Source organism: Macrobrachium nipponense, chromosome 19, assembly GCF_015104395.2.
Source record: "Macrobrachium nipponense isolate FS-2020 chromosome 19, ASM1510439v2, whole genome shotgun sequence".
In the NCBI taxonomy this organism is placed as follows: Eukaryota; Metazoa; Arthropoda; class Malacostraca; order Decapoda; family Palaemonidae; genus Macrobrachium; species Macrobrachium nipponense.
Window position 1 is genome coordinate 55,990,693 of NC_061088.1, and position 13,564 is coordinate 56,004,256.

At 36.2% G+C, this 13,564-nt stretch overlaps 1 protein-coding gene across 1 annotated transcript in view; it reads left to right on the forward strand.

Annotated features, from left to right (window-relative positions):
• LOC135217133 (CCR4-NOT transcription complex subunit 10-A-like) overlaps window positions 1-13,216 on the forward strand; it is a gene marked incomplete in the record, with an annotated part of 352,258 nt that extends 339,042 nt beyond the window's left edge. Inside the window, 2 exon segments of the mRNA XM_064252844.1 lie at window positions 4,071-4,143; window positions 12,815-13,216. Coding sequence (XP_064108914.1) covers window positions 4,071-4,143; window positions 12,815-12,867 — 126 coding nt within the window.
• Window positions 13,217-13,564: the final 348 nt, after the last annotated feature.

A 13,564-nucleotide genomic window follows, 5' to 3' on the forward strand; every position in this document is an offset into this window, starting at 1 on the left:
GACAGAGCACCCCTGGACACGACTCCCCACAAAGAAGTGAATGAATATTATCGGCTGGAGACCGGAATCACACCCTTGCCCATGCCCTTGGATGCAAGCCTTGGCATAAGATGACCAGACAAACTTTAAGGTGTATTACTTACCAATTAAAAAAAATCGGTGGGAAGAGGAAGTTATGCGAACACTCATAGTATAATAAAACATTCTCAGATTTTATGTACTTACTGTGGAATTTGAAGTGAATATTTCCAACCTTGCATGGGTCATCTTTGCTGAGATACTTCTGTGAAAATACCAGCTAATTTTAGCAAATTATAAAAAAAAAAATTTCTAATATTTTTTGTACTTGATATAGAAAAATTACAATTACAGATTACAAGATATCATAGAAGATAAGCACTAAAATTAACAACATTCTGAATATTTCTATGGATAAATTGATTGATGATTAATTGAGTCTCCAAGTAGTGAATACACATCACTACAATCACTCATCTGCATGTTAGGGAAAAAGACTGCATTGTCTGGGTTATTAGAGACCACGAATGTCTGCTGTATATGAGTGATGAGTTTGAAATACAACAAAATTATAGTTAAAATAGGATGAAGTAGTAACTGGGACTCATAGTATATAATCAAGGGAAGATTAATTGACTTGTGAGACTGACTGACTTACCTTTTCTTTTTTTATTTAAATCTCACTATGTTCAGTTAATTCACAATTAGACTTTATTAAAAAGTCTGCTTATTAACTTGTTTGAAGTGTATTCTATGTTGTGTTCAATCTTGTGCAAAATTATTGCTATTGAAATAGATAGGAGATTTAAAGTTGGAGGTGAAATTGAGTTCACTATAATGCTTTTAAAACTAACTTTCTTCCTGTTATTAACCCTCTTACGCCGACTGGACGTATTTTACGTCAACATTTTTTGTCTCCCGTGTGCCGACTGAACGTATTTTACATTGACTTACAAAAGTTTTTTTTAAATTCGCGGAAAAATACCTATAGGCCTACCAGCCTAAAACTTTTGAATCACGTGCCTTGGGGGATGCTGGGAGTTCACGGATCAAGGTGTTGTTTTGTTTACAATCGTTACGCAGGCACGCAAGCGCGAATTTCTTTCTTGCCGCACTAAAAAGTATCTGTGACACATCTCTGAAATTATTTCGTCACTTTGACATAATTTTTGTACCATTGTAAATTAGCCATTACATGAAGTATTATATATGAAAATGTGCACATTTTTATGTAGAATACAACAATAAAATACTCATGATTGTAGCTTTTATCAGTTTTGAGATAGTTTCATATAAATAACAATAATTGCCAAAATTTCAACCTTCGGTCAACTTTGACTCTACCGAAATGGTCGAAAAACGCAATTGTAAGCTAAAACTCTTATATCCTAGTAATATTCAATCATTTACCTTAATTTTGCAACTAATTGGAAGTCTCTAGCACAATATTTCGATTTATGGTGAATTTATGAAAAACTTTTTCCTTACGTCCGCGCGGTAACTCTTCCGAAAAAAATCATGCATGCGATTGTGGTAATGTTTGCACCATTTTAAAATTAGCCGTTATATAAAGTTTTATATATGGAAATGTGCGCAATTTCATGCACAATACAACTAAAAACAACCCATGGTTGTAGCTTTTATCAGTTTGGAGATATTTTTATATAAATAACGATAATTGCCAAAATTTCAACCTTCGGTCAACTTTGACTCTACCGAAATGGTCAAAAAACGCAATTGTAAGCTAAAACACTTATATTCTAGTAATATTCAAGCATTTACCTTCATTTTGCAACAAATTGGAAGTCTCTAGCACAATATTTCGATTTATGGTGAATTTATGACAAAAATAACATTTTCTTTACGTCCGCGTGGTAACACTTCCGAAAAAATCATACTTGTGATTGGGGTAATGTTTGCACCATTTTAAATTAGCCGTTACATAAAGTTTTATATATGAAAATGTGCACAATTTCATGTAGAATACAACCAAAAATAATTGAAGGTTGTAGCTTTTCTCATTTTTGAAATATTTGCATATAAATCATGATAAATAGAAAAAAACCACGTTCGGTCAACTTTGACTCTACCGAAATGGTCGAAAAACGCAATTGTAAGCTAAAACTCTTACAGTCTAGTAATATTCAGTCATTTATCTTCAGCTTGAAACAAATTCGAAGTCTCTAGCAAAATATTTAGATTTATGGTGAATTTAAAAAAAAAATCTTTCCTTCCCTCCGCACACGGATTCTCCGCCACAAATCTCCGAAATGCGTACGTCCCATTCTCGGAATATTTGCTCCATTTTATATTAGGCATTTCATAGAGTTTTATATATGAAAATGTGCGCAATTTTATGTAGAATAAAACTAAAATATTTGAAGGTTGTAGCTTTTCTTATTTCCGAAATAATTGCATATAAAAAATATATATAAAAAAAAATTCGACATTTGGTCAACTTTAACTCGTCAGATATGGTCGAAAACTGCAATTGTAAGCTAATACTCTTACAGTATAGTAATATTGAATCATTTGTCTTCATTTCGAAAGAAATTGGAAGTCTCTAGGACAATATTTAGATTTATGGTGAATTTTTGAAAAAAATATTTTTTACGTCCGTGCGTTATGAATTCATGCATTATTTTGTGATAATATTTTCTCTGTGTTGCTTTTATCGTTTTACAATGTGTTATATACCAAAATGTTTGCAATTTTGTTACCTTTAACCGTTTTGCGCACAGCGCGATTTGAATACAATTATATATGAAATTTCGTTTTTGCGCTATCATATATCGCATTATTTATATATGATAATGATAATTTTTTTCATTTGGTTGCATACTAAACTTCAGCCAATGACAAAAAAAGGAGCCAAAAATGAACTCTTAATCTTGAAAACTAAGCGCGCTGTGATTTTTTGAAAAAAATATTTTTTCCGCTTCCGCGCTCACTCTGAAACACCTCCGGCACACGGGAGACAATTTTTTTACTGCTTCGGCGTAAGAGGGTTAAGAAGGTTTGCAGGGCCAGATACAGTAATTGGGGCAGTTTACCTCATGTGACATTTACCCCAGCTTCCTGCTGGGTTGGCAGCTTGATTCTTCCTTTTCCACAGAATTCTGTTATGGTAATCTGCATGTCTTACAGCTAATGATTTTGTGTATGTGTGATGTCATTCCACCTAATTTTCTGTCGGTTACGTGCTTGAATACCGATCTCAGGGTCCGGGTTAAATCCCCCGCTCTGCCAATACGAAATCAGAGGAATTTATTTATGGTGATAGAAATTCATTTTCCAATGTGGTTCAGATCCCACAATAAGCTGTACGTCCCATTGCTAAGCAACCAGTTGGTTCCTAGCCACGTAAAAATATCTAATCCTTCAGGCCAGCCCTAGGAGAGATGTTAATCTGCTCCTTGGTCTGGTAAATGTAAGATATACTTGCTTATACCATCCATGGCCACATCATGCGCTTAACCAGAGTACCCTGAACCCTGTGAATTTCATGATTATTACAGTTCATTAACAGCAATGACACTCCCAAGATCCAGTTTAACATTATCTTGCCCTTTCCAGGGCTCCCTACACTTTTCTGTGTACATAATGCCGTCATTTTTTTCACTATACAGCATCACTGGTGTGATTAATGTAGTATTGTTGACCTTAATAAGTCTTGAAGGAATCTTCTTATTAAGACTCACACCAGAAACCTGTCTCCACTAAGCCCAGGCTGCTGTAATTCTCTGCCACACCTCTCGCTCATGTTCACCATCTCCACTTATGACTGAACCCAAGTAGTACAAGAAACTATAGTATCTGGTTTTAATTCCTTGCCAGGTTCTGACTATATATTTTTCTCTTTCTCTTTCTGCTGCTTAGCATTACTTCCCCCATTTAAAGATGCAAAATGGAAATAGAGAAAGGACAAATTAGAATGAGTGAAGTATGTGAATATGGAAGATGTGGACTTTAGAGTAGGCATTCAGTATTGTATCTTACCAATGGCTCAATTAATATTCATGTTATCTAAAATATGATTTCCTTTTATTTAGGTGTGGACTGAAAGAAATGGAAATATGCCTCCACAAGTTATCATGTTGGCCATGTACATTCAACTGCAAATGGGTAAATATCACAAGCATTCTCCTTTTTGTCTTTAGTACTCACACAGTTGCTTTGAATATTATGTTATAAGTATACTGAGTGACCCAACTAGCAGAACTTCCCTTCTGAATGCTGTTTTACATATCTTGGTTCTTTTTTTAATGTTTTTAAATCCAAATTTATGTAACTTGCCCTAATTTACTTTGATATCCTATAGTACAGTTCCCTCCAGGAATTTCGATGTGCAACGTATGGCTATTGGTAAGTCATACTGGGACTATTGTGGTATTACTGCAGTCGGCATTTACAATTCATCTTGGGCTGTTTTGGTTTGTTATGAAGAACTTGACCCGCTGGAAGTATCTCGATGACAGTTTGTTTTCATCAATTGTGTCGAGTAAATCTATTGTTAAAACAAGCAATATTAGTAATAATAAAGTGTTATTATAAGAATATTATTGATATTACGAGCTTCAAAGGAAAATACACATTACTTAAATTAGGATAACAACAATCTCCGTAAAAATCATATATAGTATTCCTAATCATCATCAAACATCACCACTGTTACATTCTGGTAGGGTGAACGTCTAGTCTATACTAACAAAACTGTAACATGGTTCATGGCATTTCAGTAATAGTCTCTTTCATAAGTTGTAACATTTTTAATGCTTTAAACTCCAGAGTTACTACTTAGTGGAGCTACATGACTAGATCTAGTGGAGTGGAATGTTGTCCCCTTCTAGGAGCTAAACTTAATATGCAAATTAATTTCTAAAAGTATTCTTCAAACGAAGTCCATCCAACAATTATAAAATTTTCCCACTAAAAAGACTCATAGGTTAAAAAAATACATGTGGCGCATGAACGCTGTGATATTGAATCACGAATTTAATCACTAAGTATGTAATTACTCTCCTGAACCAACTCAGGGAATTTGAAGTTGCTTGCTTTGCTAAGCCATAAAAGTAGAATGACATCTAAATGTTAAAACCATTCGAAACCACTCTTATATGTATCGATTGAAAGAACATGTGGAGGTGGGTGTCCTCGTACTTTGTAGATTTCTAGTATAGGCAATCCCTAGGGTGTTCCTGCTATTCACTGGCAATCTTTTAAATATTTAAGTAAAAAAAAGGGAGGGGAGAAGGATTCAGTTTCCTCTTTTCAAACCATAATATCTTGGGCTTTATTTCATTGAACATATGACATTAAGACCTATGATAAGAGTTTCCAGATAACTGCTATTGACCTTGAAGTAAAAAATAAGGAAAAAAATATTTTGTACACTGTCGGAACCTATTTGTAAGACATAGCATTCTGTAATGACAAGGCTTGCCCTCATTGCAGATTCATCTTTCAATTTCATTTTCATGGTGGCTCATCTTTGCTGGTAATTTTCCTCATGAAAGTGACAATAGAAACTATTTTGAAAATTGAGTTAAAAATAAAAAAAGATTGCTTTAACTCATGATGTTTCTTTCCTTTTTATGTCAAAAAAATAATGATAATATATTAATAACTTAGCCCAAGATAAAAGCTTACAATAACTAAAGAATTTATTTTCCAATATATATCAAATGTTCCCTACCAATATCATTCTTAGGCAACTGGAGGAATCGTTGGCTTAGATTTTTTTTTTAGACTTTGTAATTGAGAGAAGGCCAATATATATTATAATAGGTGTTTGATGGCCTAAGTAGTTTCATTCTTGCATTGTGTTTGGCAGACCCAAGTCCAGAGATCAGCGAAATCAATTACCAACGATGGAAGTTCACTTTTGGGTAGATAGCTCAATAACTGAATATTGTCCCACTACCAGGCCTAATACATACCACATTTTACTTCTACCATGATCAGATCCTCATTAACCCGGCCTGTAGCATTAGGCAAATAAATCCATCTGTTTTAGAACTACCCCTCCTTTAAACAAATATTTTTAGTTTTCTCTGGACTGCCATTGTAAAATTTAGTAATTTGAATGTTGGCAACTACAGACAGGTTGAGAGAGTATATTACAGGCCCTTTACCTATTTCTTTGCATGACCTGATTTATAGTGCTTTCCTTACCATTCTATTACATTCATAGTTGGTGGAGACTGCAACAGCCACTTTCCATCACTGGCTTGAACCCCTGAAAGCAACTATTGTCTCCTCTCGTCTTGTATTCATCAATTAATTACTTTTATGTGCATCTTGACCACTTCATTAATATCTAGCTGATTCTATTCTTCGCTAACCCAGATGGATCCCTTCTCAGTATTCCTGTGGCTTTTGTGATGCTGTCAATGTAGATTTTGACCTTTTGCCATGACTGCAGTAGAAAGAAATGAATGAATGAGCATTGTAACATTTTCTCATGAAACTCTTGTGACTATCCTGTAATATATGTTTGAATAAGATGTATTAATTTAGTTAATGTTTTGGTTTTTGTAATTATGAGTTGAATGTCTCGTAGAGATCATAGAAATGGCTTGGCATAGTATAATTCAACTGCACATCATATAATGCAAGTACCCATCAGTAGAGCTTCCTCTGTCTCTATGTTGAAATTTTTGTTCAGAAAGGTAGGAGGTTTTGTTTTACCTACCATGTGGAGGAACTTGAATCAAAAGGTGACAGGCTCGTAAAATCTATTTAGAGTTTTAGTAGAATTACACATCAAAATAGACAGCCTCCATTGTAAAGTTGACTACTGAACCTGTTTCAGTCAGTTTTGCCATGAATCGTCTTTCAGTTAAATACTATTCTGTAGTACGAGATATATTACTGGTAATCTCTTGATTGGAGATATCATCATAGACAATGATTTCTTGACCTTCCCCTGCAGCCAAGTTGCCAGATAACCATCAATTGTTATAGTCTTGAACTTCATGAGTCCCCATGACCCTTGGTAGACAAAAAATTAATGTTATAAACAAATCAATATTTTCTGTATAAATTACTCTTTTATGTTGGGAAAGGAATACAAAGGCCCAAAACAATGCCTATTAAACAATGCAATTTGCTCATTATTTATCCAATGGTTCCCACCAAAAATAATCAAATGCTATTAGGTAACTCAAGGAGTTGCTGACGGATTTTTTAGCTACAGAAACTGAGAGATTTCCAATACCATGCTATCCTTCAATCATAATTCCTCCTGAACTTACACATACAATGTCACACACTCATTGATATACTATGGGGTTGATACAAACTTCAGGATGTAGCACATCACTTGTTTATTCTTCATTTATGTCCTTTTTTTTCTTTTCTTTTCTTCATTCAAAGCAGCTAGAATAATCTAATGTCAATATTTCTTGTCTACACTTCCCAGATAGTTTTCAAGTCTAACATAGTCTTGCTGACAGGAAAAAAAATGTGTAGCCATCAACAAAGAATCAGTGGCATAATAAAACTTATCACGCAGTCATATTATACAAAACTATATAACTTATCAAAATGAATTCCTTTTAGCTTTCTTAAGAAATTAAGGCAAATACAGGCAGTCCCCGGGTTACGACGGGGGTTCCGTTCTTGAGACGCGTCGTAAGCCGAAAATCGTCGTAAGCCGGAACGACGCTTGGAAATATGTCTTAAACTAATAAAAAGTTATAAAAACCTTACTTGTAATCCTTTGGTTACACTACATGTTGTTTCCTGTAGTATTATGTACAACCTGGAGTTATTTTCATAAAAGAATGCTGGTTCTTGAAGGTAAAAACTATTGTAATCCTCTGGTGACACTACATTCTTGAAGTTTTATGTACAACCTGGAGTGATTTTGCAAAATCTTGAGGGCTACAAGAACAGCTGATTACTATTTACGTATCATATAGACTAATTAAAGTAAATGTATCTTTAAATAGGCTTATATATTAGTATCAACAAAACATTTCCTGCCATGAGTCAGAGGCCGTTTAATGAAACGAACACTTCTCTGTCCTATGTGTTCAGAAAATAAACACGTCAATCCCCGAGACCATTGTTGCCAAAGCGTCTCTCTCTCTCTCTCTCTCTCTCTCTCTCTCTCTCTGAACAAATTACATTGGAAACTTGACATACGATTGCCCTAATATACGAATGTTTTGAGATACAACAGAAAATTTGCGAAAATACAAGCTTTGATATACAACGAAATATTTGAGATACGATTTTGCGATGAGTGTTAGTTGTATATATAGGCGACCGATGAATGGCGTTCAGTCTGTTTGTTTGTTGGTGCTGCATGTTAACACGTCGTTGTTTAGTTCGTTGTATTTGCGCCTATTTTTCGTGTTATTTTGTCTATTTTATTATTAACCATGGGTCTCAAAGCTAAAGACAAAGCAGGTGATAAGAAAAAACCCAAGTAAATGATTTCGATGGAAGCAAAACATGAAATTATAGCAAAGCATGAACGTGGCGTTCGTATCGTCGATTTGGCAAACGAGTATGGTCGAAATCCTTCTACAATATCCACGATCATCAAGCAGAAGGAAGCTATAAAAACCCCCGAGACCATTGTTGCCAAAGCGTCTCTCTCTCTCTCTCTCTCTCTCTCTCTCTCTCTCTCTCTCTCTCTCTCTCTCTCTCTCTCTCTGATCAAATTACGTACTGGATAATGTCTCTCTTTGGATACTTCGATTTTGCCAAATATTGAGGGCTACAAGAACAGTTGATTACTATTTACGTATCATATAGACTAATTAAAGTAAACGTATCTTTAAATAGGCTTATATTATTAGTATCAACAAAACATTTACTGGCATGAGTCAGAGGCCGTTTAACGAAACGAACACTTCTCTGTCCTTAACTCGGAGCGTCGGAAGACGCCTCTCTCTCTCTCTCTCTCTCTCTCACTGCTCTCTCTCTCTCTCTCTCGCTCTCTCTCTCTCTCTCTCTCTCTGATCAAATTACTGGATAATGTCTCTCTTTGGATACTTGGAATTTGCGTTGTAATCTAACCAGAAACTTCGTTTTGTTATTATTACTGGAAACAAGCAATGATTTTTTCATTATTTGCGCTTTTGGACTGTTATATGTAAACTAGTATGTATTCATTCGCTCGGAAACTAGTTCCGAATATGAGGCGTCACTAAAAAACATAGAAAAATACAACATAAAAAGTGTCGAAAATCATCATAATCTCAAAATTTTTGTTGTAATCTAACCAGAAACTTATTTTTATTAATATACTGTGCTAAACTATAAAGGATTTTTATCATAGTATGCGTTTTTTAAAAGCGTCGTTAACTCGGAGCGTCGGAAGCGTCAGCGTCGTAACCTCGGAACAAGTGTCGTAACCCAGGACGGATTTTTCCATTGAATATTTAAGAAAAAGCGTCGTAACCTCGGAACGTCGTAAGCCGGAACCGTCGTAACCCGGGGACCGCCTGTAGGTATAACATGGATAAGGCATTACATCAAACATAACTCAGATCTCTCACATTTATATGCCATCACTAGGCATAAGTCATGACAATATCGGTGCACAGTCAAAATTGCATGGCTTCAGTGTATCTAATTCTAGGGAGATTTTAATGGTTTGTTCAAAAGGGAATTTTGTTTGAGCTATTCATATGTCACGTGGCTCGACATGTAATCTTGTAGGTCCCTTAAGGCTGTAAAATGGTAACCGTTTAAACAAATTCACCACACAATTTTACAATTAATCAATGTCTTTTTTGTTTTATTCATGAATAAGGTAAGTATGAGTATACATATTTATGTAGAATATATGCGCATGCCATAACTCATTAAGAACCAAGATAGCCTATAATACAAGATTGTCATAGTAACAGAACATTTCTGGTATTCTGTAAGCTCAAGTTGCCCAGAATTAGGACAAAGTAATTCATACAGTCAGTGACCTCGGCAAACTTCATCCAAACTCGTGTATGGATGGAAGTTGGCGATGTGCAGTAGAGCCCCGGACTTTGATGCTAATTCATTCCAGGAGAAGTGACGAGATGCGATTTTTTCGAGATCTGAACAAATTTTTCCCATAAGAAATAACTGAAAATGGATTAATCTGTTCTTGACCACCATTTATTACCCTAACCTTGCCTCTTTATACAAAACATTACCCATAGATACACAAATTATAATTTAATAAGTTCATTGTTAAATAGCATACCATTCAGCACACTTTTTTCATTATCAAATATATACTGTAGTAAAATAACTGCTGCACGTACACCCAGTTCAGCCATAATACAATGGTTAACTGAGCACCAAAGGCTAGGCTAGGTACGTAGTATGTACTGTAAGTGGTCGGCATAATTATTGTTGCTAATAATAAAACATTGAAAATCAAGTATAATTCTTACAGGAAATTAATGAAATATTAAAAATAAACCAAATTATGTCTGTTATCATAAACTTTAGAAAAATTTCATAAGTAAAGTCGCTGGCTAGTAGTCGTAAACAGACGTAATGTGAGGACCAGAGAGTAAGACAGGTAGCTGGGTACTGATAATTTATTACAGACGAACTGGGTTGACATAAACCGGTGCGGACAGAAACGTAGTGTCTGTCACGCACACAAGAACAAACATAAACAAAAGGGACAGAGCCCACGCCGTGAATGTGTTTCCTCACAGATGAAAATACATGAATAATATTACATAGAGGGAACAGATTCCCGACATATATACATCAAAAGAAAGGGCGTTAAATGCTCTACAGAATGGGTGAAGGAACAGTGTGGCTTGATGATGAGATGCAATAAAAATATAGAAAGAGCATTGTCCTTACAAATACTCCGCACCCCTCAAGACAATGATTATGGAATAATTATTGGTTGAAAAATATCTTTGGAGGCAGGAGGCAACCCCGTGTCCTTGTGACACTTGTGGGGCGTTATCGAATGCAGAGTCCTTCAGCGTTGCTGGCTGACAGGATGCCTTCCCTGGCGGTTGCCTTGGGGTTCTACTGTTGACTGCGGGCAACCAAGACTGTGGAGGGACCTGTATTGTGTGTGGTAGCGGCGTGGGACGGGTCATGGGGACCCCCAGGTACGGCAGCAGCATCCAGCAGGCAGAGCGGAACCACAGGTGAAGCAGCGGCATCAGGAGGTTAAGGAAGCCCACAGGGTAGCGGTGTCAGCAGGCAGAGGAGGCCCACAGGTGCAGCAACAGTGTCAGTGGGCTGAGGAGGACTACAGGTGACTGCGTCAGAAGGGCGGGTTGGTCCACAGGTATGGTAGTGACGTCAGGCAGGCCGAGCGAGCCCCAAGGGTGACGGCAGCGTCAGGGGAGTTGAGCAGGACCCTGAGTGCAGCAGTGGCGTCGGGAGGTTGCCTGAGGACTCGCAGGTGCTGCAGTGTCACTCAGGGAAAAACCGAGGTGGTATTTGTAGTCTCCCAGTTGAGGCAAAGGAGGCCGCAATGTCAGATGGACATTTCTGGACCGCCACCTGATTTTGTGTTGGCTGACCAGCACCCAGCTTCCCGTCCACGAAAAACACCAAAACACACTGGGAAGCTATGCCATGATTGGTCCATTTAATGGTGGTGTTGTCCTCAGAATGGAGCTTTCAGAGACCTAAACTGTGGTGCCGTATTGAGTCCACTAAAGGTTCTCTGTCAGTGAGCGGCTGTAATTAGTCCTTTGTTTAATATAAGCCTGCATCTGGCTGTAGACCAATCCCTACACTCGTCACATATACGACCTAGATTGCATTGAATCTTCCTACATGAAATACACATGGAATGTCGATCGTATTTGAGAGTACGCATCCTCTGTTTGCAGGCGGTGCAGGACCGATGCGTTGCTGCATCTTCACTGGGATGGTCTGGAGGTGTCTTAGCTGGGGGAGGATCCTTTGAAGTTGAGTCCATTTTGCGGTCCAAGTCCATTATCTTTAATCAAACAGAGTGAAAACCAAGGCGAAATCCAAAACAAGCCAAAGGCGTCAAGAAATCTTATTCCAAGAACACAGTAGGGGGTCAGGCTGTGACCAAAGGTTCGTATGCTGCAAGAAATTCTCGATGGGCGAGTGAACAAAATGCGATTGACGTAGGAGGTCACTGTTGGCCGGTTGTTGGCAGCAGCATTGCCAGCTGTGGACAGGTGACTCAGTAAACAATGTTTACCTGCAGTGTTGGTAACACTTGCAGTTAAAGTTTTGTGGGGTGTTGTTTGGGCTGGTCAGGTGACCAGGGCTAATTCAGGTGTTCAGGTGGTGTATTGCAATATCATATGATTCCTTGGGTCGGTTTTCAGATTTTTGGTTGAGCTCAGATGCAAAATTTACTCAAAATTTTCCATTGAAATCCGATCATTTCGAGCTCTAGTACGATCGAGGTCCGGGTCTCTACAGTATGGCTAAGACAATACTTTTTTTACTTTGCTTTTCAATTTGGACCTAGTATAAAATAACTTACTCTTTTATAATTTTATTGCTCATTTCTTTGAAAATATATCCACATTATCATGAGGCCATTATATACAGTGATTTACGTAAATAAAGAAACAGGGCATATAAATTACTCCAGCCAGTCACAGCTGTTGTTACAATATGAAGACACATTTACATGGAAACAAGTAAACATAGACCTGCAGTGTTACCATAACATTCTTATACAATAGGAAGTAATGGGTGAAGGTAGTTGTATCAAAATTCATGGAGAGAACTGTATGTGAACTAAATCAAAATTATTTTGAATCCTATTAATTTAAAGTTTGCTCCTTAAAATGACTGCCTAACAATTAAATTTTATTTTCAGGTCATGCAGATGTTATGAAGAATATTGTCAAGAAGAATATATTGCTTACTTGAAACTATTGTTTATTTTAAAGTATTTGTCTTATTTACATATGGGGATGAGAGCTAGAATTATATTGTACATTTGTATGTAGCCACGTGTTGGTAAAGGCTGTGATTGACTATAATATTTTGCAGATTTTGATTTAGTATTATTATCACTGCATTGTTGATTTCTTAATAATTCAGTTATACTCTCATTCAACTTTTTTATATATATTTATTAGATTTAGTAAAATAAATTTCAGTTGATTTAAAAAAGTTACAGAGTTCCTTTGCCTTCTAATGAACCAAATTTCAGTTTGTAGTTTTTGTGCAATAATAGGGGGTAAGACAAATAATAATAAAGACTACAATATTTACAGTCTTGATTTGTCACAGTGACCTTTTTGTACTCAAAATTGTGTTAAGCTTACCAGACATAGTATATTTGCCTTGAAGGTTGTCACATTTGCCATGATAGTAACATCATCTTGCATTGTAACCAAACCATGAACTGATTGCAATGTATGCAATGCATTGTATTTGAATTATCCACATTGTTATGGTGGTATTTTTTGAACAAGAAAAGTAAGTCAGAATTATGTCATATGTTAAATATTTTAAGATTACATTCTGTGTTTATTAATTTGAAATACTACCAGCCTAGATTTTTTAAAATTTTTTTATTTTACCAAGAAAACTTTTGATTGATTTATTATTGTTTATAACT